Source organism: Euprymna scolopes, chromosome 21 (assembly GCF_053919585.1).
Source record: "Euprymna scolopes isolate OS-2025 chromosome 21, ASM5391958v1, whole genome shotgun sequence".
NCBI lineage: Eukaryota > Metazoa > Mollusca > Cephalopoda > Sepiida > Sepiolidae > Euprymna > Euprymna scolopes.
The window spans coordinates 73,643,957-73,671,578 of record NC_136502.1 but is presented as its reverse complement, the minus strand read 5'-3'; the positions used below and the strand labels follow the sequence as shown (position 1 = coordinate 73,671,578).

Below are 27,622 nucleotides of genomic sequence, written 5' to 3'. Positions count from 1 at the left end.
ATAATATCAATATAACATTTCAAATAAACATGCCAAATGCATGAGTCATTTTACATGTTGTACGTTGATTGTAAAAACGTGAATTGATTAAATTGTGAAAATGTCAAAGTTAGAATTTTCTATGCAAGAAAACTGATTGAATTTGTATAAAGAAAATCCTTAGTGTATTCAATTGTTGTTAATCTGTCATAAAACAAATAAAAGATAGAAATTAAAAAAATAAAGTTATAAAAATGTTAATGTCAACCAACCTGCAATGTTGTATTGATGAAGCAGAGAGCAGAAATGAAGCAGTATGAAGAGAAAGATGCGTATTTGTATCCTGGTGTACAGCTTAGCTGCTACTGCTGCTGATGATGCTATTGTATGAAGACAATGTTAGCCTCCTTTTGAGCACACAATGTGTACATGTGTGCATGTTACAAATAGTGTATGTTAATGTGTGGATGTGGGTTAGTGCTCATATGTGAAAGAGAAAGAAAGTCACAGTCCTCCAAAGTCTGCTTTGTGCATGATGGCAACTAGAGCTAATGGCTAACAAAGCAAACGAATTATCAAGAGAAAGGCAAGTATTTTGTTGTTTCTATTTTACTTAAGACATGCTTGAATTATTTAAAAAAGTGAATAAAGATTAGATTTCAGGTTCAAACTCTTTGTGTCATTATTAAGAAAACTGATTCAGTTAATTTTTACATAAACATTTCTTTTAAATTATAAAAACCAAATATAATTTTGTTAAATTTATTTTTACATATTTACATAAAAAAATGATATTCTATACAGCAAATATAAAATTTAGCAGCCAAAAATAAAAACGATTTCATTTATCTTTTAAAAATCAATTTTTTTAACTTATACAAAAATTAATAAAATTATTTTTTCTACCTTTTATTTATATATATATAATATATATATATATATATATATATATATATATATATATATATATATATATATATATATATTAGAGAGAGGGGGGGAGATAAGAAATATATTTTAATTCATGCAGATGTTGTATTTATTATTACAGAACCAATTCTCTATCGAATATTATATTGTACCTAATTTATAGTACTGATTTCAAAAGATTTTTTTTAAATGGCTTGGGTGCTATCAGCTAGAATTGAAACTAAAACATTTAATGCTCCAGCCATGTTCCCTACCATTTGACCTATTGGCAGATGAGAAAGATTTAAAATTAAACCACTTAAAGCTATGAATGAATTAACACATACACAAAAGTAATAGAAATATGTCAACAAGTTGAAATAGTATTTTGCATTTAAACTTGCTGACATATTTGTGTACGCGTTATTCATCCATCCAAACAAAGATTTTACTCGTTATAAACCATCCTTGGTGCATGATTGTTATTTCCTGTTAATTTCAGTGTTATGTGACTAGTAGTTTAAGAGTTTATTGGTTAAATATTTACACACAGACATCTACTCTTTTATTTATATAGATTTTTCTCTTTTGCTTCTTTTTCTTTATTTTAACTATTTTTTTTCTTTTTGTCTTTTTATTAATGAGTATAGATCTGCTATATCATCATCAATCAATCAAATTATGAGTCACTTCCGGCATAATCATGCATAACTTCTATCGCATTTATTTAAATTACTAATTTTTATTTCAAACTATCATTCTATCATAATAATGTCAAATAATAATAACTCGCAGGACCTGTGGAAATTCCACGGAATAAGAAATAAATGAGTTTATCAGTTCAATATTTTCACACAGACATGTATACATACATATATGCATCTACTGTTTTATTTATATAGATTAAATATGTGTATCCACTAGCAATGTCCTTTGTTTTGTCCAACATTACTTAATTTTTACACATAAAACTTCATATTCATTGCTCAACGTGTTTGACTCTTGAAGTTAAATATAAATAAAATGTAATTATATTTTAAACAAGTAATAAACAGTTTTTATTCATTAATAAAATATTAAATTAATCAATTTTTCTTTAATATTATTTTTTTTAAATGTATTTTTTTAAAAGCATCTTTATAAGAAGAAAATATTTTTCTGTTGACATTCCTATTGATGTGCTTGAATCAGTAATTGATAAAAAAAATAATTTCGTTTGATTTTTAACGCTAATAATGTTAAGTTAAAATTAAAAGATATTTCATTTTTTAATTAAATTTTATAATTATCGGTTTTTCAAAGATATCTCTACCGTTATCACACTTATGTTGTGATTTGACTCCTTTTGTCAAATATTTGCTTACGGTTTGTAAAATAATTTAGCTTCATAAAAATTATTAATGCATGTATTTTATTGTTAATCTTTACATGTTTTCTTGATTTTGTATATATTTTATTTTCAAAATTATCAAAAATTTGGATCTTTTCCAAAGAAAGAATTTAAAAAAGATTTTTTGTTTGCAGTTCTCATATTTTTTTATTATTTTCAAATTTAAACTCACATATAAAAATGATTAAAAGTAATGTTTCACTTTTTTATTTCTTATAAAAATAGAAACATTGTATCTATATAAGATTGTGCTATAAAATAAATGTTTATTCATAATTTTTTCATCCTAGCTTTTAATATATTGCTACATTCTGATGTTTAAACTCCTAAATTTCTATTTTAAAATCAAGAAAGCTCATTTAGACATTTGTTTCTTAATTCATTTTTCATGTGAAAATAAATAGATCGCTTTTCAGTGAAGAAATTCCATAAATAAATCCACATAATATAATAATAATAATAATAATCTCAATACAGTAAATTATTTGATTTCTTCAAAGAATAGTAGATAAAAAGTATTTTATGAAATATCAGAAATAATAATTAAAAGCTAATTTTTAGAGTTGGCTCGATTATTATTATTTTTCGTTTGTTTATATGGAGATTAAACTGATCATTTGTCATAAAGTATTTACATGTAAGTAAATGCAAATAATATAGTATGAAATAGTGATAAGTACATTTCATTTAAGATTAGAAGTAGATTCTTATTTTTTATGAAGCAATAGATGATGAAAGATGAGCAAAATAAAATATTTAAAGAAATCTTGTGTCAGCTTTTCTTTTTTAAATTATGCTGAGTGGCTAATCATTTTTAGTTACATAACATAAAAACTAACTGAATATTAATTTAAATGAGTGATTATTTCTAAGATCTGATATTAATTAAAAATTTAAATCCTGAAATCCCAGAGAGAATTGTATGTAAAATATTCTTAAGCAATAATCGATTGTAATTTTATGTTTGTATTGAATGCATTGATGTTGGAGTGTTTGGTGGAGAATCTTGTTGAATGTTTTCTTTATTCTCAATGTTTTCTATCTCTTTTTCTTTGTCATCTTGTATAGTTTCTACTTCTGATTGTGTTTGTTCTTGTTGAGGCTCACATGTAACATTGTCTGCATCAACATTGTGCAAATGCAACTGCGTTTCAGATGTGCATCTATCTGCCGCATTCTTCTTCAGACTACCCCACTGCCTATAGTCCGAGTTAGGATCAGCATCTGCCTTATACATCCGTCTTGGAAGAGTCCTTGTATCCCCAGGAGACATGAATGTTTGTAATGAAGGTTTCATATCTGTGTATTCCTCGTGAATATTCTCTGCTGAATGTGGTTCATAATAATCTGATGTTTCAGATGCTGAAATGAATACAGGAAATTAAGTTTGCTGAAATGACCAAAACGGAGATTAGTTTATTTAATCAATCTTTATATAAATATTTTAAAGTGAATTATATTCAAGCTTTAATTTTTACACTGGATTTTAAAGCTTAATTGATAAAAATGAAAAACATACCAGGTACATTTTGACAATGATTAGCATATCTTTCAGCATACGGATCTTCTTGGTCTGATTGAGGAGAAGGTCCCATGTCTGGATGATAAGTAGAAGCCATGTGGTTTCTCTCTTCATGTCTCTTACCACCAGTTGCACCTCGGATTTCCTTTCAATGGAGCAAAATATATAAATACATATGAAATAAAATGAACTTATTTTCTTTAACTTTACTCTTATGTATGTGTATTAGATTTAATAATTTATATTATAAATTATGTTGATGAGCAAAAGAGAGCGAAATAGCTTATAAGATGAGAATGTTGCATCCCTGTTCCTGTTTTACAAGTACTTTCATGAAATGTACTCTGATAAACTCATAGCAATTTTTCCCTCTAGACATACATACTCCCAACTAACTCAACAGCAAAATCCCACCCCTTCACTGTTAAGTCTTCTCTCAGACTGCTAGACTTTAGAATTCCCTTCCTGTTTCCTGCTTCCCTGACTGCACTGATAAGCAGAAGCTTAAATGTAATGTGAACAATCCGCATCATCCCAATCATGTTGATAATATGATGAAAACAAGTTAATAAAGAGTTGTTTTTTCTTTTGTTTTGTTTTTTACACAACATTTTATTTGTATTCAACAAAAATGCAGCTAATAATGCAGACGCGTAAAACTTCCTAAAGGTGAATGTAATGAAAAGCCAGTCTGATGGATAAACATGCTAGAGATGTTAAATGCAATGTTGCCATATCACTGGCCAAGCTGAAAATAGCATTTTTACATTTTTGTTTCATAATAATGAGTTGAATTCTTACTAAATACAAATTAACTACAAGCACTTAGCAAAAAATATTGCTTTATTACTTCTAAAAAAAAAAAAAGCAATTTAAAATAATTAGTGAGATACAAATTTTAAGGAAAAAAAAAATAAAAAAAAATTCTAACCTCTAAGATGACTTCTGTAGCCATTGTTTTTTTGTTTTTTTTTAAGTTTTTGTAAGATGTCTATTAAATTTTATTACATGACAATTTTTATTACATACAATTCTCCATTTATATTTCTTACAAAGTAACAAAAGAAAAATGAGAGTAAAGGTTCTTAGCCAAGGTTGGATTGATATAGTTATTTAAAAGTAAAAATTGAAAATGAATTCCTACCTCATAGATGACTTCTGTAGCTGTCTGGACTTTAATTCCCAGGGCTGAACTTCTCCGTCCATCATTTGTGACATCTGCACGATGTTGTGGCCTTCTGCCTCTTCCCGGTAGAGTTCTACAAAGCACATCTTGTTCTGCTCGCACAGCAACAGACACACCAGACCAATAAGTAGTCTGGTAAGACGGATGCATCGCATGTGCCTGTTCGGGATAATATTTGCTGGAAGAGTCAGCCAATGGATGTGCTTGTGCAACACTTCTGGTATCAATGCAACGAAGGATGCAGATGGAAATTGCAGCAGTAATTGGTATAGCAACGGTGACTGCAACCAACACAATGACAATGAGTAAATACTGGTGGATCTTGATATCAGTGTGCGTATAGGCAGCATTTAAGATATCTGCGGTATTGTTACTAACTGTCAATGTCAAAAAGACTGATGTCTTTGCAGATAAAACTGGACTACCACTATCCTTGACCATAAACTGCAGGTGATAGGAGCCAGCATCTTGATGGCCAAGTAAGCGAGTGAAAGACAACAATCCAGTATAATGATTGATGGCAAACAACTGTTTATCGTTGCCTGCAGTTATTTCATATTTGAGAAATGCATTCTCTTGACTGTCACTGTCGGCAGCCTTGAGAAGAGTGATGTTCTTTGTATGATGTGGATGATATTTGACATCGAGATTGAAAGGATTCACACTGGGAAAGGTAAAATATGGAGCATTATCATTTTTATCTTCAATCTGCACAATGACATTGACGCTATTATCAAGTGGAGGGTTTCCATTATCTTTCACTAAAACGTTGAATTTATAAATGTCTTTGAACTCATGGTCGAGAGACATGATTGTTGAAATCAAGCCATCACTGGTTATCTTGAAAGGTAGGAAGTCTTCATTTTTCGTAAGCAAAGAATATGTGAGTCTACTGCCAGCTCCCAGATCAGGATCAGTGGCATTGATAGAACCAACTGACGTCTTTGGACTTTCATTCTCAAACACAGAGAATTTAAATGTATCTTTTGTAAATTGTGGTCTTACATCATTGACATCTTTGACTTTGATGGAGAACTTGCTATCACTGTGTTGTGGAGGAGATCCTTCATCTTTGCAGCTGATTGTAACATCATGGTGCTCTTGCATTTCTCTGTCAACTTTGTGTTTCAATGTCACTTTGTATTCTTTGGATTTTAATTTCTGTAAACGAAATTTATCATGGTGCAACTCACAGTTGACCTGTCCATTTTGTCCAGCATCAGGGTCAGTCACTTTAACATAAGCAATAAAACTGCCTATCTCAGTGTCTTCTAAAATAGTTGCAATTTTGTCCGTTGATTCTGACATGAAAGTCACAAAAATCTTTGGTGGTCGATTTTCTGTATTAATTACATTTACTAATATACCTGTGAGTCCATTTAGTGGAGGTTTACCACCATCTTTTGCACCAATAAATAATTTATAAACTTTTTTACGATTTGAGGGCAGTTTGTTTGTCAAAAATACTTCCCCTGATAAACCATTTACTTTGAAATGATTTTTTACATCTTCTGATGTTTCTGTGCTGATATAATAAGAAACTTTTCCATTTTCTCCTTCATCCAAATCTGTTGCTAAAACTGTGACAAAAGGCTTATCACTATATTCTTGGTTATTAATTGAAACATTGTAAATATCTTTGCTAAAAACTGGTGCATTATCATTGAAGTCTTTTACTTTAATATGGATATCTAAAACACTTTCTTTTGATGGAGATCCACCATCTCTTGCAATCACTTGCAACATGTATGAATCTTTTTCTTCTCTGTCTAATGTGTCCTCACCGATAATGCTTAGTTTTGGAATACCAAAAGGTGTTTTTTGGATTGATAAAGAAAAAGGTTGATTATTTTGTTCTCTTAGTTCATATGTGATTTGAGAATTCAAAATACTAATGTCTTTATCTTTTGCATTCGAAATAGATTTTTTAAATCCTTTTTTTACACCTTCCATGAATTCCAAATGAATTTCCTTTTCAGGAAATTCTGGTTTATTATCATTGACATCATTTATAATTATTTTAATTTTAATTATCTTCAAGAATGTCTTTCCTTGTCGTACAGCCACATCCACCATTTGGAAACATTCTGTATTGTAGGTACAAAGGGATTCAGCATCCAATGTCTGTGAAGTGAAAAGTTTTCCTTTCTTCCGAGAGACATGGAACAACTGTGAAGTGCCCGTTATTTCTTGTAATAATTGATTGAAAGTGATCAGTCTTCTATTTTCCAAAGAAATGTCATCCATGATATGAGAGTCTGAAGCAATGTCACCAAGGTAAGTTCCTGGACTTTTTCCTTCATCTATTTTGTATCTCAGATCTACACCATGGATCAAATGTATGACAGATGTGAAGAAATACAGCATCATCATTATCAACATGTAAACACTTGTGTTATATTTTGTCATTTTTATTTGTATTTTTCCTGAAAAAAAGGACACATTTTAGGTTACATGTCATAACATCGCATCATACATGTAAATCGAATAAGTCACCAATGTTGAATCTTAGGAAAATAATCACTTTTGAATATAACAAATAAACTTTGTTAGATTCAAAATACTTTACCTGAAATTAAAAAGAAAATGAAAACTTTAAAAGTTTCTGCATCAAGCGATTACTTAAAGACAAAATAAAGAAAATGATTAAGCAGTATGCTTATATAATAAATCTAATATGTCGATTGATGAAATGAAAGTAGAAACTCATTAAACAGACTGTTTGCTTACCAGGTTCTAAAATCACTTCTAATTCAATATTTTTTGTACTGAATTCATAGATTTTTACTTTTTTTTATAGTTATTCCCTCTACCATGGCATTGTTTGTTTTTTATATAGATTACAGCTAATACAAAAATTATTTTAATGTGTATCTGAAATCACTTTCACATATGAAAAGAATATGACATTTTCTCCATATGTATGCAAAAGTATGAACATCTCTTATGAATCCCTCTAATGTATATAAGTCAACCCATTTATAGGTTCAAAACTGAATATGATGATGTCTCTTAAGTGTATTAAAAATAATTTAATATTGATGTCAATTCAGTTAACATACATTAGATGTTATCAACTTGTCAATACAAATAAAAAATAGAATATTATTTTAGGGAAATACTAATTTTCTGTATCATCTATCAACCTACCAATTTTCAATAAGGATTATTCTCAAAGTTAAAGTTAAGGATCATACTATTGAATGATTAATACTGTTTTTAAGTCGCTCCCAACTGAAGTTAAATTTGCTACCATAAAAATATTTCTTTAAAAAAAAAATTTAACTCCCATTCTTTTGTATGTTACTGTGTATTATTTTTAATGCACATCAAATTTTTATAAGAGTCCATCTTAATGCTAATATAATTGATATATATATATATATATATATATATATATATATATATATATATACACACACACACCAGATTATTTTTAACAAATTTAACCTCTCTCTCTCTCTCTCTCTCTCTCTCTCTCTCTCTCTCTCTCTCTCTCTCTCTCTCTCTCTGTGTTTGCATATATATATATTAATTGATTAAGTTCAGGTATATTACTAGCATGAACTAAAACCAATGTTTCTTGATAGGTGCTCAATACACATATAGAGCTTTTATATATATTGTGAGGAGTCTATACGGATCAGCCAATGAGTAATGTTTATTAAAATGAAGAAATGGAAATAGTGTACTCCTAAACTAAGCAGATTTTTAGCTGTATGTAGCTGACCCAGATGACCAAAGCGGGAAGGGGTGGATATTTAATTAGCAAAAGAGCTGGGAGGGTGGTCATTGTCTTAGCCTCTTATTTTAGGATGGATTTGTCTTTAAGCTTTTCTACCATGAAATCCATGTTGAGCCTTGATGACATGAAAAATGGAGAAACATTGGTCAATCTGCATAAACTTCTCACAATGTTTATATAATTTTATTTCTCAGTCAGATGTTCAATATCAGGTCTAAATAACAATCTGGCATCTATTTAATTTATCTAGCCTATTCTTTTTACTAGTTTTCCTCACTATTTTGTTGGCATAAATATATTTCATTTTGTTTCTTTTTTTTTCTTTTTTTTATTCCGAATCTGAAATATTTATTCCAGTTAAGAAATCTGTTTGAGTGGAGAAAGACTTTCAAAGCACTGGTGTTGGTTAGTATAAAATAAAGGAATACCTTAATATTTAATTGGCATTATTGTAATTTAAATTTTAGTATTTTCACTGGTACTCTACTTTTTTTTTTACATATTTTTTTTTATATATAAATAAAGAAGCCATTAATATGTTGAAGTACAATGGATGATGGTATTTTTTTTTTCAAAAGTTAGAAATTACAGTACAATGTCATATTTAATTTTTTTAAATAGTATTTACAAAATGAATTCAAATTTCTTAAATAAAAAATAAAAGTATACTTTACGAACTACACTTTCTGTAAAATACTTTAACATTCTCAGCAAATTAACTATTAATTGTTTTCTTTTGATTTGCTTCTGCTTACTTTTGTAAATGGTCTCCTAATTAAGGTACATACTTATTTGAATACTTAGATTCTTTTACATTTATATGTCATTCTGTAATAACATAGCAATATTATATACTAATTTCCATCATTTACTTAACTAAATTGTTGCAATACCTAATAATTAGTATTGATATAAAATAATTTCCACTATATAGGACGTGTGTGTATGTGCATGGGTTCATCCCTATGTTTAATTTTTCTTTTTCTTACCTTACGACTAATAAGAACACATAAATAAAAAAAGCAGTTATATTTAAGTAATAAAGGACATCATTTACAAAGATGACAAAATGAATCTGAGTAAATAACAGACAAAACATATTACAAAAAAAAACAACAAAAGCAACAAATATAGTTACATATGGTAAAAGTAAAAAAAAACAAAAAAAAACATAATGATTGTAATTAAACCAGTGGTGAAATTAAAGGTAAAATACATTTCCATAGTTATTAGAAATGGAGGAAAAAATTTTAACTTGAACACTTATGGTTTATATTTTTTTATACCAACATTTATATTTCACATCTTATTTGTTTTTCTCTTCCATTCTTCTGTATGTTATTGTTTTTTTAATGTACACAAAAATTTTCCACGTATACAGTTTCTATTTTTATGCAAATCTACTTGAAATATATATACAAAAATATATTTAACCAGTTCAATCCCTGCCTCTCTCTTTCAAGTCAGTTGGATTTTCAGACTCAAATAGCAATTTGCCTGGTATAGCTCTTTGATTTGAGCTAACCTAGTTTTTCACTACTTTTCTCCATTATGTTATTAGCACATATATATATATATATATATATATATATATATAGCCGCCAAAAAGAAAGTCTGCACTAGTAATTTTTTCAAAAACCGCAAATTTAAACTAAATTGTATGTAACTGGTTTAACAAACTATACCTCATTTGATTCGCCTTTTATTCCTCTATAATTTTACCTGGTCATATTTGACTTTTAATTGATGTATCCTAGTGTTCACATCAATTTAAAAAATTAGCTTCAAATCGAGAAGGCAAAAAGAAACTCAGCAACAATTAAGTTTAAAACCAGCTTAACATATCCACCTTTTAGCATCTGTAATCGTAATTGTTGTTATTCCTAGGTTATACAATGTAACGTTTAGTACATATAACTTGAGTCTCTCAGGAGCTTATTAATTTCAACCTTTCTGGTTTATCCAATTGAGAAATCAGCCGCAGATTGAAATGTGATAAGAAAATGGTAGGAATGGCTGTGTAAAAGCACCAAAACACCGGTAGTGTGTGTGATGTCCCTTAATCTGGTCGTCCTAGAGTTACTTAAGGGAAGACAATGCTATCAACATCCGCAACCTCAGCAACAGATTTGAAATGGCTCCCAAAATCCAACAACAGTGAAATCTTGTTAAAAAGTGCTCTCTTTCTATAATTAGGAACAGATTGAAGGAATTTAATATGCAAAGCTGTGTTCCAAGATGCAAGCCATTGATTTTTGTAAAGAACAGAAAACATTGTCTGAACTTCATCAGATGCAATGAAGATCATGACTCTTCATATTGGTTGAAAGACATTTTTAGCGACGAAAGTAAGTTCAATAGGCTAAGAAGTGATGGTAGGCAGTATGTCCTTCGAAGGAAGAACAAAGAATAATCTTATGCACAGTTTCAATGCTGTAAGGTGATGGAAGGTCAGTTTTGGTGTAGGGCGTTATTAGTGCCAATGATCCAGGGCCTATAGGTTGCTTGCAAGGTTGAATTAATTCGACCAAGTACATTAATATGTTGACTGAGCATTTTCTACCCTACTTTGGCAGGAATTTGGATGATAATCCCATCTTCATGCAGGATAATGCTCCCATTCACATAGCTGATAATGTCAAAAGATTCCTTGAAGAGCATGATATTCCGTGTTTGGATTGGCCTGCACAATCTCCAAACCTCAATCCTATTGAAAATGTATGGCATTACATCAAGTAACATCATTGCAATGATAAAATTTCAAATCTAGAAAAACTTTGGACAAAAATTAAAGAAAAGTGAGCTACCCTTTCACCGGAGTAATGTCACAGACTAATTCAAGAGAATGCCCCAAAGTTTGCAGGCTGTCATATTGCAGAAAGGCTATGCTACTAAATAATAACTAGTTCATTGTGTGCCTATTGTATTTTTGTTGCATTAATGTTCTTAAGTTACATTTAAATAACAATTTTCCAATGTGCGGAGTTTCTTTCTGCCTTCTCAATTTTAAGTAAGTTTTTTAAATTGACGGGAACACTAGGATACGTCAATTAAAAATCAAATATGAACAGGTAAAATTACAGAGGAATAAAAACGCTAATCAAATGAGGTAGAGATTGTTTAAACAGTTACATTTCTTTAGCTTTAATTTGAGGTTTTTGAAAAAATGACAAGTGCGGACTTTCTTTTTAGCAGCACTGTGTGTACATATATATATATATATATATATATATATATATATATTCATTTAGTTATTCAATAAACAATTAAAACACAAATAAATAACTTGATTCAAAAAAATAATTAAATAAACGCCAAATATATCTGATTGGTGCTGATGGAGAAATAATATATCATTTTTTTATTCACTTCCATATGAAGACAGAGTCAGACACAAAATCAGGATTAAGTTTCTTTTATTAAAAGTTAATAATGTTTGTGTATTATTGGAAACCTATGCTCAGCACTACTTCGCCTAATAAGAAAATTAGATTTAAATTTTTAACAGTGTTTAAAACTGCATTAAATTAAAAAAAAAAATTATTTGTGACTTTAAACTGGGATATCAGTTTCGCAGAAGTTTGTCTCCTTAAATGCTAATAATAATGTTTACAGCATCTTATTGTAACCCTGTTACCTATGTTACTTCATCCAAAAATGGAAAATTAGATTCTGTCTTCATTAGGTGATTACATATAAATAGCCTGAAAAACCTTGCAGTACAAATAAACAACAAAATAAATAATAATTTAATATAAGATGTCATTCTTAAGGACATGTAACAATTTTTTTATTTATTTGCTTTGAATTATTTGTCAATTTCTTAATTTCTTAAAAATTAATGGAGGGTTTGAGATGTGAGGGCTTTCAAAATACACAGTAAAACATGTAGTAAATAATATGATTACTTCATTTTTGGGGGAGGGTCAAAATTGACTTTTAACTGTCCAGTTATAAATTGATTTTTAATTGTCCCATCACATCAATATCACACATATCTTCCCCATTTTTTTTATTAATTATTATTTGCATTGCTATCCGGAGGGTAAGTAATGGCTTGATATTTTATGATTTTGAAAATGGGGTGGAGAGCTCAAGTTTTTCTATAATACTTACTTTAAGTGATGGAAAGTAATCATTTTTTTTTTTAATTACATGTTAATTTGGTTTCAGTATAACAAAAGGTCGAAGACTTGTTGACCCCTCTCCCAAACACATGAACATACACACAAAATAAATCTCCCTTTAAGAAAAATTATTTGGTTATATTTCTTTAAAAATGCTTGCGGGTTTGGAAGAGAGTGGCCCATAAGTAGATGATCTTTTTATGTTAAGTTTATAGGTGAAACTGATTTCCTACTTTATGTTCTAAAAAAAAAGAAAAAAATTTTTAACTCCAAGTCTTTTTAGGCTTTTTATATATAATCACCTACAAAAGAAAGTAGAATCATATTTAAGGGGTGTAGTCAGCATAAGCTGTTTCTGTTTCTTTATACAGCAACCATGCATGCACAGTACTACTGGGAAACAACATGTAAATACAACTCTACTATTTTATTACTTAAATAAAAGCAGATTTTAAACATTTCAAGATAACTAGTAGTGAATAAAGTTAAATGAAATGAATGCTTATTCAATTTCAATTTTATCATTGGTTAACATAAAAGTGAAAATTTGTAATGAAACCTGATAATATCATGCTATTAAAAAGATAATGTCTGAAATAAAGAAAGATAACATTTAATGTATTGTCTTATGCTGATGGTATATTTTCATCAAAATGGTATAACATGTAAACAAGGATTATTGCTAAAGAGTGATATACCAATTTATTATAATTTATTTTCAAACATTTAGTTTCTGAAGATTGTGTCATTTTAACAAAGAAAATCACTGCGTGTTCTAAAATAATTTAAAAAAATCATAATTAAAATTTAAATAAAATTTCCTTCAAGCTTGATTTTTTTTTTTTTTTTTTAGGTTTGCGATAATCCTTGTATAAACAAATTTTGAATAAACTTATAATATATTAATATAACGTTTTAAATAAACATGCCAAATGTATGAGTCAGACATTTTTACATGTTGTACGATGATTGCAAAATAGTGAGTTGATTAAATTGTGAAAATTTCGAAGTTAGAATTTTCTATGCTAGAAAACTGATTGAATTTGTATAAAGAAAAGCCTTGATGCATTTAATTGTTGTTAATCTGTTACAAAACAAATATAAATAAACATAAATGATACAAATTTAAAAAAACGAAAGTTATAAAAATGTTAATGTCAACTAACCTGCAATGTTGTATTGATGAAGCAGAGATGTATGAAGAAACAAGATGCGTATTTGTATCCTAGTGTACAGCTCAACTGCTACTGCTGCTGATGCTATTGTATGGAGACAATGTTAGCCTCCTTTTGGGCACACACACACATGTGTGTGTATGTGTATGTTACAGTGTGTGTATGTTTATGTATGGAAGTGGGAGAGTGCTAATATGAAAAAGAAAGAAAATCACAGTCCTATCAAGTCTGCTCTGTGTATCATGGTGGCTAGAGCCAATGACTCTAACAAAGCATAAAAATTATCAAGAGAACTGCAAGTATTTCATGCTTTTTATTTTACTGAAGAACAGCTGAATAAGCAAAAAGGATTAATAAATATTAGATTTAAGGTAAAAGTTATTAAGCACACTTATAAGTTCTTTTTTGTTTTTAATGTAAAAACTGTCTTATTATTTATCAAATCAGTCATAATTCTCTTAAACACCTTGTTTTTATTGTTCACAAAAAATAGAGATAATTTATAAAATATACAAAATTTAAGTCATTTAACAGAAAAAATAAATCAATTAAACACCTTTCAAAAAATTAAATAACTTTCAGATTTAGATAAAACCTTTTGAAGTTAATTTAAAAATTAATTAAATGTGTTTTCAACTTTATGAAATTTCTACAATTTTATCATTGTTTATATTTTTGTAAATGTAAAAAGTTCTGCTATGTTAGAAAAATACCTTAAACTGAAAAATGTCTATTAAAAAGTATTTTCTTTAATTTCATGTTAATTTGATTAATATACAAATAGAAATCTTTTAGATTGTAGTTACTATTATTACTATTGAGAAATAAGAAGTTTTACTAAAATTTCAGAATCTTATTTTTAAAAAAACAAATTTTGTGTTTGTATACACAGATCCGTTTTGAAAATATTGGTGTGAATATGTGACAAGAACTAAATTCAGAATTTTTTTTTTCTTTGATTTCAAAGTTAGAAACCAAAAGAAATTGTTTTGTTTTCATAATCATTGATATTTTTCAAATTTATGAATTTGAAAAATAATATTGTTATTTTTATTTTGATATCATGATTGTTTGAGGTTTCTTAGAATTGTATTTAAATAAATTAATTTGAAAATTAAATTTCAACATTGAATTAGATTATTAAAATATTTTCCTATTAATTTCTTATTTGATATAAAATTAATGTTTAATAATGAAAATAAATTTTTAAAACTTATATTAATTTACTTTTTAGATTAAGTAATATATCCATCCATGTTTTGATTTTAAGTTGAATATTTTTCTTATATATTTGAAACAGAACGTAAACAATATTCTTTAATTCATAATTGAATTTCAACATTTGTCATCAGTTTTTGATGACTTTCAATTTCAAACTTAGAAAAATATTCTGACCTATTTTATTCTTATATGAAATAGACAAAAATAATTTACTTTAATAAAAAAAAAAAAAGCAAACTATTTTTTATTATACAATTATCTACATATATATTTTTATTTTGTATGTATTCTATTTTCAAAATAAAAAAAATAATGGGATTTTTCTAATGAATGGATAGAAAGAATGGCCTTTTAATTTTTCACTGTTTTGATCTTCTATATGAATTTTCCAAATTTTTCAAATTTAAACTTATGTTTGCTTGCATCTAAGAAGAAAAACATTAAAAGAAATGTTTCACTTTGCTCTTTCTTAAATCAGACCCGTATCTTATTAGGTTTCTGCTAGGAAATTGTTTTTCATACATAATTTATTTCATCATTACCTTCTTATTCACTGCCACAATTCTCAATAACTGATTTGGTTTCTCTGAAGAGTGAAAGTAGATTTTTCCTTTTTGTGAAGTAATATATTTCAATGGTTGATTATTTCTATGATCTAATATGACTAATGTTTTTAGTATACAAAAGCCCATTTGAAGATTGTATGTAAAATATTGTTAAAAAATGGATTTTACCAAATAATTGATTGTAATTTTATGTTTGTATTGAATGCATTGATGTTGGAGTGTTTGGTGGAGAATCTTGTTGAAGGTTTTCTCTATTCTCAATGTTTTCTATCTCTTTGTCATCTTGTATAGTTTCTACTTCTGATTGTGTTTGTTCTTGTTGAGGCTCACATGTAACATTGTCTGCATCAACATTGTGCAAATGCAGCTGCGTTTCAGATGTGCGTCTATCTGCTGCATTCTTCTTCAGACTACCCCACTGCCTATAATCAGAGTTAGGGTCAGCATCTGCCTTATACATCCGTCTTGGAAGAGTTCTTGTATCTCCAGGAGACATGAATGTTTGTAACGAAGGTTTCATATCTGTGTATTCCTCGTGAATATTCTCTGCTGAATGTGGTTCATAATAATCTGATGTTTCAGATGCTGAAATGACCAATACGATGATTATTTTATTTAATCAATTTTGATATTAATATTTAAAATAATATTCAAATTTTAAATTTACACTGTATTTTAAAGCTAAATTAATAAAAATAAAATCTTCAACTTACCAGGTACATTTTGACAATGGTTAGCATATCTTTCAGAATACGGATCATCTTGGTCTGAGTGAGAAGAAGGTCCCATATCGGGATGACAGGTAGAAGCCATGTGGTTTCTTTCTTCGTGTCTCTTACCACCAGCTGCCCCTCGGATTTCCTTTGAATAGAGCAAAGTATAAAACTATTTGAAATAAAATAAAATGTTTTTCTTTAATATTTGGTGTATATACAAGATTTATTACTATTTTTATTTGATCTAATTCATTTTGATAAACACAACTACTTCATAAAATATAAGAGGATGTATATATGTTTATAAAATAATATGCCAAATAATGCTGACATATAAAACTTCTTGTATTTGCATCAAATGAAAAGTGAAGTGAGAGGAAAATATGCTACTTGTGTTGATTCCTAATTTCCCATTTTGCCAACAGAATTGGTCTGGATGAATTTGCAGTCAAGATAAAACTGAAGACATTTTTAATCTTTTTTATTATTGAATTAAACTCCTAGAATTAGATTTTTTATGAAAGATTATGCAAGACTAAGTCAAGTAATTTACTACAATAACTAAAAATACTGTTTCATAATTTTAAAGACAGTTATTTCAAATAATGAGAAAATAAAAATTGTAAATAAAAAAGAAAAATGAGTTCCTACCTCGTAAATGACCTCAGTAGCTGTCTGAACTTTAATTCCCAGAGCAGAACTTCTCCGTCCATCATTTGTGACATCTGCACGATGTTGTGGCCTTCTGCCTCTTCCCGGTAGAGTTCTACAAAGCACATCTTGTTCTGCTCGCACAGCAACAGACACACCAGACCAATAAGTAGTCTGGTAAGACGGATGCATTGCATGTGCCTGTTCGGGATAATATTTGCTGGAAGAGTCAGCCAATGGATGTGCTTGTGCAACACTTCTGGTATCAATGCAACGAAGGATGCAGATGGAAATTGCAGCAGTAATTGGTATAGCAACGGTGACTGCAACTAACACAATGACAATGAGTAAATACTGGTGGATCTTGATATCAGTGTGCGTATAGGCAGCATTTAAGATATCTGCGGTATTGTTACTAACTGTCAATGTCAAAAAGACTGATGTCTTTGCAGATAAAACTGGACTACCACTATCCTTGACCATAAACTGCAGGTGATAGGAGCCAGCATCTTGATGGCCAAGTAAGCGAGTGAAAGACAACAATCCCGTATAATGATTGATGGCAAACAACTGTTTATCGTTGCCTGCAGTTATTTCATATTTGAGAAATGCATTCTCTTGACTGTCACTGTCGGCAGCCTTGAGAAGAGTGATGTTCTTTGTATGATGTGGATGATATTTGACATCGAGATTGAAAGGATTCACACTGGGAAAGGTAAAATATGGAGCATTATCATTTTTATCTTCAATCTGCACAATGACATTGACGCTATTATCAAGTGGAGGGTTTCCATTATCTTTCACTAAAACGTTGAATTTATAAATGTCTTTGAACTCATGGTCAAGAGACATGATTGTTGAAATCAAGCCATCACTGGTTATCTTGAAAGGTAGGAAGTCTTCATTTTTCGTAAGCAAAGAATATGTGAGTCTACTGCCAGCTCCCAGATCAGGATCAGTGGCATTGATAGAACCAACTGACGTCTTTGGACTTTCATTCTCAAACACAGAGAATTTAAATGTATCTTTTGTAAATTGTGGTCTTACATCATTGACATCTTTGACTTTGATGGAGAACTTGCTATCACTGTGTTGTGGAGGAGATCCTTCATCTTTGCAGCTGATTGTAACATCATGGTGCTCTTGCATTTCTCTGTCAACTTTGTGTTTCAATGTCACTTTGTATTCTTTGGATTTTAATTTCTGTAAACGAAATTTATCATGGTGCAACTCACAGTTGACTTGCCCATTTTGTCCAGCATCAGGATCAGTCACTTTAACATAAGCAATAAAACTGCCAATCTCAGTGTCTTCTGAAATGGTTGCAATCTTGTCCGTTGATTCTGACATGAAAGTCACAAAAATCTTTGGTGGTCGATTTTCTGTATTAATTACATTTACTAATATACCTGCAAGTCCATTTAGTGGAGGTTTACCACCATCTTTTGCACCAATAAATAATTTATAAACGTTTTTACGATTTGAGGGTAATTTGTTGGTCAAAAATACCTCTCCCGATAAATCATTTACTTTGAAATGATTTTTTACATCTTCTGATGTTTCTGTGCTGATATAATAAGAAACTTTACTATTTTCTCCTTCATCCAAATCTGTTGCTAAAACTGTGACTAAAGGCTTATCACCATATTCTTGGTTGTTAATGGAAACATTGTAAATGTCTTTGCTAAAAATTGGTGCATTATCATTGTAGTCGGTTACTTTAATATGAATATCTAAAACACTTTCTTTTGATGGAGATCCACCATCTCTTGCAATCACTTGTAACATATATGAATCTTTTTTTTCTCTGTCTAGTTTTTCTTCACCAACAATTGTTAATTTTGGAGTTCCAAAAGGTGTTTTATGAATTGATAAAGAAAATGGTTGGTTATTTTTTTCTCTTAATTCATATGTGATTTGAGAATTCAAAATACTAATGTCTTTATCTTTTGCATTTGAAATAAATTTTTTAAATCCTTTACTATTTCCTTCCAGAAATTCCAAATGAATTTTCTTCTCAGGAAATTCTGGTTTATTATCATTGACATCATTTATAATTATTTTAATTTTAATTATCTTCAAGAATGTCTTTCCTTGTCGTACAGCCACATCCACCATTTGGAAACATTCTGTATTGTAGGTACAAAGAGATTCAGCATCCAATGTCTGCGATGTGAAAAGTTTTCCTTTCTTCCGAGAGACATGGAACAACTGTGAAGTGCCCGTTATTTCTTGTAATAGTTGGTTGAAAGTGATCAGTCTTCTATTTTCCAAAGAAATGTCATCCATGATATGAGAGTCTGAAGCAATGTCACCAAGGTAAGTACCTGGACTTTTTCCTTCATATATACTGTATATCAGGTCTTCACCTTTGATCACATATATAACAGATGTGAAGAAATACAGCATCATCATCATCTTGTTTATAATTGTGTTGTGTTTTGTCATTTTTATTTGTGTTTTTTGTTTTGTATTTTTCCTAAAAAGAAAATATGAAAATACATTTTAGTTAAGGACTCCTAATATCAGTTCATGCATATCATCTAATAAGCCATCAGAGTTAATATTAATTTCAAATTTTACAACCATTAATTTTTAACCATTATGTAAATTTACAACCATTAATTAATTTTATAACCATTAATTCTTAATCATTAATTCTCAGTAATTAATTAAAATATACAAAATTCATTTTGTTTGATTCAAAATGCTTTATTTGAAATGCAAGAAAAAAAACTTTATTTAGTTCCTCGAACATTTGCATAATAGCATGATGAAAATTATTGATTGAACATTGTTTTCATAATAAATCTGAAATATTAATTGATAAAATATAATAAATCTAAAATGTCAATTAATAAAGCAAAACCATAAAACACTCTAATTTCATTGATAATGCAGTTGTTTTTCATACTGAATTGTTCTTTTATTGTTCTTTGTTTTTTAGCGCTGATTTTGTTGATTAGATTACAAATAAAAAGTTATTATTTTAGTATTGGAATCCTTTGAGATGAGTATTTTGTGTATTTATTTATCTATTTACAGTGTTATCCTTATCTTCATAGTTCTTTCACGACATTTCGGTTAACTATTCCTCTGGCCGTCGTCAGGTGTTTAACAACTACGAGATAGGAATGCTGAGTCTTTTAACTGTTTCCTTCCGGGCCTGTGGCGTTATGGATAGAGACGTTGAAACTCTATGGTTCCAAATGAGCATTGTCTGAAGATAGCCGTTTCAATCTTAACCAAAGCCAGCCAGAGGATTAGTTGGCCAAAACGGGGTGAGATGATGACAACTATGGAAGACAGTAATTACTGAGGATGCAGTTAAAACACTTAGCATTCCTTTCCCATCGCGGTTAACCACCTGACGAAGGCCAGAGGAATAGTTGGCTGAAATGTGAAATAACAACTGTGAGGATGAGGATAAACGTCTGCAAATAAATAAAAAAATATAAAAAGTTGTTCTAGTGTTTATCTGAATTTCATTTGCATATATGATCAAAACATAACTAATGTTCATCTATGTAAAAGTATAAAAATTTATAAAATAACTAATTTTATTTCTTATGAATGCATGTAACATACATAAGTAATCTATTTTATAGACGTAAGTAGAAATACTCAAAATCTAAAAGGAAATCTTAGATTGAAAACAGACACAAGTATTTTGGTTAAAGCATTAATAACATCTTTGTACATAATGAAGTATTTTTGAAATTTTCTCTTTTTGATCTAATTAGCATGAATGAGTAATTTTTAAGTATTTTCAGAACCTTTTTATATATCATAATATTTTGCTTTCTGAATCAAAATATTTTCTTGCCATTATTAATTTAGAACAGAATGAATTGTTTCTAATAAAATAGTTATTGAAAATGTACAATTTATCTTTCATATCAACTTATATTTATATCCTGTCAGTTTAGTGCATGAAAAATAATTTAATACTAGCATGGGTGCCCGGGTGTTTGAAGGTGTATGTTGAGCAAAAAAAAAAATGTGGTAGTAGGAAGGCAGGCTAGAACCCGTACCGCAAAAGAGGAAAAGAACGGGGGAAAAAACATAACGTCTTTGCTGTTACAACCACCGCCAAACTGGAAGTGACATAGGTTAAAATTAAGGCTAGACAATCGAAAAGAGAGGATGACTTTCAAAAATATCGGTGAAAAAAGCAACTCCTCCCTATAGAAAAGTGCCCAGTTGAGGGTGAAGAAATTAATGTTTTTAGCCAATTTTTCGGTATTTGTCGTCTGAAGGGTCGAGCTTCAAAACGATACTGATCTTGTGAAGATCCGTCGCCTCTATCAAAAGTTTTAGGCAGACATGCAAACATACATACATAGATTTAAATATTTATAGCTCAAATTTTCGACTCAAATCGATTAAAAAGCTTGCCCTATCTCTGAATACCCTTTATGTAAAATTTCAAATGTTTAGACCAGAAATTTACTTTAGTAATTTGGTAGAGACAGCAGAGGTCAAATTTTTTTAAACTTTGACCCTTATTATGCCCCCGTCACAATTACTGTTTTGGACTCAAATCGCATTAAGTTAGATCCATGTCCAAGGAACCTATATTTAAAATTTCAATTGTTTATACCCAAAATTGTCAGAGGAGTTTGGTAGAGTTCTCAAAGATCAAATCGTTGAACTTTGACCCCTTAACAGCCAAATTTCTGGCCGAAAACCGATTCCAAAGATTTTCCCAAATCTCACTACTCTGTATTTCAAATTTCAAGTCTGTAGACTAAAAGTTGACAGTTATTGCGTAGAGAAATGTACACAGACACACAGACTGACAGACAGACACTTCACTATTATAGATATATAGATTTATGTAAATTTACTTCACACACGCACACATACACTCACATATTGTATTAGATATGTCAAATTCTCTTTATAATATCTATTTAAAGACCGTTTCACATACTGGCATGTACTAGCCGGCTTTAAGAAATTGATTTCCAAAGTAATCTACCTCTTTCCTGATTTTTATTTTATGCCTTTTTCTCTTAAGTCCATGTTCACTTCCTTTCATGTTTTCTTTGGCTCTTCTTTGCTTATTGAGCTTACTACCTCTTGTTCTACATCTACTAACCCAAGAACTCTCATCCATTTCAATATGGTCATCTAAGTCTCCTATTTTGCACATATCCCCATATACTGTCCAGATTTAATCTCCTTATGAGGTCACCAGAACTCATTGCTCTCCATAGAAAGCATGTCATTAACGCACACTGGCTAGGTTTCGCTTCTATACGTTATCACACTACATACACATGTCTAACAGAATCTTTTCTTGATTAACAGTGGTAACATTGTTGGTTAGTAATAGCCGAAGTTCCCTGAGCTTACTCTATCAATGCCAACTTTTGCAATCAAACTAGCACCTGCTCAACTTATGTGCTTCAATGGTATCACCAAGGTAACAAAACTTCTCAAAAACCTCAATAGATTTGCCATCGAAACATATTTTCTCAACACTTGACTTCTCCTCCATTTATTCTGTCTTACACTTCTTGCACACAAATAGATAATCTTCTCTCAGCCTACCAATAATTTCACTGCACTTCCTGCTTATAAGTATTACAAAAGATGCAATTGTATCTAACTCCTTCCACAAAATGAGCAGGGGAACTATTCTCTGTTAAGAGAGTTTTCAAACACTACAGCCACTGATCATCACTTAGGTCTTGGTAACATTCATTCTCAGACCTTTACTTTCTAAAGAATTCTTCCAAATCTTTAACTTAACAAATAGGTTTTCCATTATTTCACATGCAAGTACTAAATCATTAGCATACAACATCTTTTCTGGACAGTGTATACAAAACTCCCTGTGCAATGCTTCTAAGCACAAATGAAAAGCAACAAACTGAATACAGAACCTTGATGAACTCATACTTTAACATTTTTTACTTTAGAGTTGGGAGAAGGTTAATTTTGCATATAAATTTATTTTTAGATGTAATTCTTAAGAACAAGTAACCATTTTTATATTTTATTTTTATTTTTTTACTTAATGACTAATTTCTTCATTTCTTGGAAATCAGGGGGAAGGGGGGGGGCTTCTGATTAAAAGTTACAATAAAACATGTTATACATAAAATAATTAGTTACTTGGGGGGGGGGGGGTAAATTCATTTTTAATTATTCAGTAATGTATAAATTGATTTTTATTGATCCAATTACATTAACGTCATGTACATGTGATCTGTCTTTTCTATTTTCTTTTCTTTTATTAATTTTTATTTGCATTGCCACTGAGACTTAATGTTGATAAAGTTAACAAAGGGCATGTTTTTATGACTTTTAAAATGGGTTGCAGAGCTGAAGTTTTATCAGAATATTTACTTTGAGTGATTTTTTTTTTTTTTTTTTTTTTTTTACAAAGGAGATGCCACTTACTAAGGCCCATAGGCCACTCAAGGATAAGGGTTAATGAGTGTACAGTGGTCAAATGGAAGATGTAATCATCGTTAGTAGGAGAAATTTGGTAAATTGGATTACTTAAGGGCATGGCTCATCAAGAATTTGTTCACGTTGGACTTGAAGACACCCATATTATACTTAGTTGGAAAGCAGGAAAATGGAACAGAGTTCCATGGGCGTGCAGTTCTAAGAAAGAAGCTTTGTTCATGGAATCTATGTTTAGGTTTAGGCACAGATAAAGAGTGGGGGAAATTATTGATAGTGATTTCAGTTAGATGAGTATTTAAAGAAAGTAATTATTTTTTTACTTAGATGTCAATTTGTTTATTGAAGGGGTAGCATAAAAAAGGCCAAGATTTGTTAGTGACTCTCAGAGACACATTAGCACACACAATTTATCTGCCTTTGAAATAAAAATTATTTGGTTATATGTCCTTACAAAAATACTAGCTGTTTTAGAATGAGTGATCATTACTGCTTAGTGGTCTGGAAGTGGGTAATCCTTTTGTGTTTAATTTATAACCAAAACTGATCTGAGTTCTAAAATATATTTTTATACTGTTTTTCAGGTTTTTGCATGTAATTGTGTTTTTAAAATCTAATTTTGGAATAGGTGGCATCTGCATAAGATGTAGGCCTGTAGTTTCAGCTTGGTAGTGGGTATGAAAATTAGGGTTATATTTCGTCTTTTTCACAGTTTCAGTAGAAATAAATTCTATTGAAAAGAATGGTTTAATTACATTAAATAATAATAATAATAATAATAATAATGACGAAAACAGGTAATTGTGATCTACAGCGATGATGTTTATGCTTACATTATATATAGGTAAAATATTTTTATGCTGAATTTAGTTTAAAAAATATTTCCTTGCATTTGTATAGAAGTAGTAGAAATTTACAGGTTGGTATCTAGGGTGTGCGTTTAACTTACGGAGGGAGATACACCTCCAAACCAGGATGAAAAGCAACAGGAAAGTACTGTCTTTACTTATCTCCCAGAGATTACCGCGGCTCTACAATTTGGAGGGCCATGGTCGCCGATGCCGTTAAAAACAGCAGGGCCACTGCATGTATAAAATTCTAATCTTTATTATAAAGGACAATAGTTTCTATTTTTCAAACAAACGTTTTCAACAATCATAGTAAAAAAAAAAAAAAAAAAAAAAATTCTCACAAAATTAAATCCACCACAATGCACAGATGAGACTATCACACAACAACCATGAATAAGTTAACTTATTTAATATTATTTTGGTACTAGAATAAATAAAATTAGTTTTTTCATACTCCCAAGCAATATTGTGATGAATAAAGTTAAATTGAAATTGAAAATATTATTAATTCATTAAATTTTTATCATTATGAGTGGCTCAAAACCATATTCAAAATGCTATTTTTCACAATTTCAAATTTGATTTTTTTTATTAGCATGATATAATTGAGAGGTTTCTTGATATTTAATGGTCCTATTACACCATAATAATAATATGAGAGAAAATCTATAAAAGTCCTCAATTCATATTATTTGTAATGAACAGATACAATTTGTAAATAGAGGAAAGTAACATTTGATGTGTTGCTTTTATCTGCTAGAATATTTTCATTGAAATAGTGTAAAATCAACTCAGGCGTTAGGACATTTTAGTTTAGACAAAGCAAAATATCATGTGTACTAAGATAAGAAAGAAGAAACATGTAGTTGAATTTGAAATAAATTCTCTCTTCAAGTTTATTTTGTTTTTTATTTGCAATAATTCTTGTATAAGCAAATTTTGAAAAGCCTTAAAATAATGTTAATATAACGTATCAAATAAACATGTCAAATGTATGAGTCAGACATTTTTCATAGATTGTAAAATGGTGAATTGATTAAATGGTGAAAGTGTCAAAGTTAGAATTTTCTATACTAAAGAACTGATTGAATTTGTATAAAAAAGGCCTTAGTGTATTTAATAATTGTTAATCTATCACAAAACAAATATAGATAAACATAAAAGATAGAAATAAAAAGAAAGTTATAAAAATGTTAATGTCAACTAACCTGCAATATGTATTTATGAAGCAGAAATGTATGAAGAGACAAGATGCGTATTTGTATCCTGCTGTACTGCTTTGCTACTACTGCTGCTGCTGATGCTGCTATTGTATGAAGACAATGTTAGCCTCCTTTTGGGGCACACACATGTGTACATGTATATGTTACAAATAATGTGTTTATGGTTATGTGTGGATGTGGGAGAGTGTTCATATGTGAAAGAGAAAGAAAACCATAGTCCTATCAAGTCTGCTCTGTGCATTATGGCAGCTAGAGCCAATGACTCAAACAAAGCAAAGACATTAGGAGAAGGGCAAGTATTTTTTGCTTCTATTTTACATAGGATCCTGCTAACTGAATAATCTACTAAATTTTTTATTAAAATATTAATGATTATTAAAAAAACTGATGTTTTGTTTTTGTAAAAATTCTTTTAAATTTTTTATAGAATTAGACATTATTTTGTTAAAAACAATACAGATATTCTATAAAAAATAAAATTGTAAGTGATTTGGCAGCAATAAAAGAATTCAATGAAACGTCTTTAAAAAGTCAAGTAATTTTTGAATTTAGATAAAATTTTTGGACTTATTTAAAAATTAATAAACTCTTAGTTTTATGGAATTTCTATGATTTTTCTATTGTTCATATTTTTGTACAAGCAAAAACATGGAAACTATTGTGTTAATAGAATTATTTTAATTTAAAAAAGTGATTATGTAAATGAATTTTTAAATTCATATGTGGATTAGAATAATCAATATAATCATTTTTCATTTAGCTAAGGGACTGATTAATTATAAATAAAAAGTTTCACTACAATTAAGAGATCTTGTATTTTTTTTAAAAATATATTTTATATTTGTTACATATCTATGTGTATATTTGAACATATGATTGTCCATAAAATTCAGAAATTTGCTTTGTTTGACTTAAAAGTTAGAAACAAAAAGAAAATGCTTTGTTTTATAATTTTGTCTTTGTAAATTTATTTTATAGATTTATAAATTTGAAAGCCATTTTTATAATTTTTATTTTGATTTCATGAATTTCACTTTATTATTTTTTGCATCTGGAAATTGCATTTGAACAAAAATATACAGTTTCAGAATTTAAATGAAATAAATCATATATTTATTAAAATAGTTTGTTGTTAATTTTTTGTTAGACAAAAAAAAATAATATTTAGTGATGAAATGATTTAAAAACAAAAAAGCAATTTTGGTTATATTAATTTATTTTTAGATTAATATATTCCTGCTTGCTTGCTGAGTCTTAAATTGAATGTATTTCTAATATATTTAAAACAATATGTAAACAATATTTTTATTGATTAATTTCACACTAAATCAATTCTTCTTCAATAGTATTTCAGGAAAGTATGTTTGCTTTTTTAAAGATTGTTTATAAAAAATATGATATATTTAAATCAGTAGCTGATAAAATAAATGAAGAATTCTATTTTATTTTTCAGTCTATTAAAGTTGAACTAAAATAATTTTTTAATGTTTTTTTTTTAATTAGCATCAGTTTCCTATATTTCTTGTATAAGTTTCAATTTAACTTCAGAGAAAATTTGAACTCAGTACTGAAATAGCTAATAATTATTTTCTACTTTCTAAATAAAAAATTATTGTAAAAATATTTGTTTAAAATAAATTAATGTATTGTAACAAAATTAATTGTTGTACACATCTCTATATAAATAAAATGAACTCATTTTTTCCTGTCTGATTTTGACATTAATAGGATTAAAAATCAAGATATTTCATGCAAATATAATATGCACAAATGGCAGAACAATATCTGAGGTGTGTTATAGGCTTATTATTTCTCAAATTCCTCGATAATCTTAGATTTCTATACTTTTTCTGCTGAGAAGTCACGGCCAAAATCGGTTAAGATCAATGGAAGTGGTAAAATATTTTCTCTCTAATAAATTCCTCCTCCCCCTGCCAC

General features: G+C 29.1%; 2 protein-coding genes across 3 annotated transcripts in view; both read right to left on the bottom strand.

Annotated features, from left to right (window-relative positions):
* The window catches only part of LOC145242847 (protocadherin Fat 4-like), a 67,132-nt gene that overhangs the window by 12,975 nt on the left and 26,535 nt on the right, over positions 1–27,622 (bottom strand). Inside the window, exons 5-8 of the mRNA XM_080105964.1 lie at positions 25,670–25,742; positions 17,188–19,666; positions 16,534–16,681; positions 16,119–16,405 (exon numbers count right to left, since the gene is read on the bottom strand). Coding sequence (XP_079962090.1) covers positions 16,119–16,405; positions 16,534–16,681; positions 17,188–19,666; positions 25,670–25,742 — 2,987 coding nt within the window. The remainder of the gene's footprint in view (positions 1–16,118; positions 16,406–16,533; positions 16,682–17,187; positions 19,667–25,669; positions 25,743–27,622) is intronic.
* LOC145242507 (protocadherin beta-15-like) lies at positions 2,421–14,517 on the bottom strand. Of its 2 annotated transcripts, XM_080105568.1 has the most exons (4): positions 14,025–14,517; positions 4,945–7,412; positions 3,798–3,945; positions 2,421–3,640 (listed from the first exon to the last, which is right to left on the bottom strand). In XM_080105568.1, the coding sequence occupies exons 2-4, from the start codon at positions 7,393–7,395 to the stop codon at positions 3,237–3,239; spliced, it is 3,003 nt and encodes a 1,000-aa protein (XP_079961694.1). In that variant the 5' UTR covers positions 7,396–7,412; positions 14,025–14,517; the 3' UTR covers positions 2,421–3,236. The 2 variants fall into 2 exon arrangements, with proteins under 2 accessions (XP_079961694.1, XP_079961693.1); XM_080105567.1 differs by lacking the exon at positions 14,025–14,517 and having other exon boundaries at positions 4,945–7,540.

Excerpts from the sequence above, each read along its gene's own strand:
- LOC145242507 (XM_080105568.1), bottom strand. The coding sequence starts at position 7,395 with ATGACAAAATATAACACAAGTGTTTACATGTTGATAATGATGATGCTG. Across the intron at positions 3,946-4,944 it reads CTACAGAAGTCATCTATGAG|GAAATCCGAGGTGCAACTGG; the intron begins GTAGGAATTCAT and ends CTCCATTGAAAG. Across the intron at positions 3,641-3,797 it reads TCATTGTCAAAATGTACCTG|CATCTGAAACATCAGATTAT; the intron begins GTATGTTTTTCA and ends TATTCATTTCAG.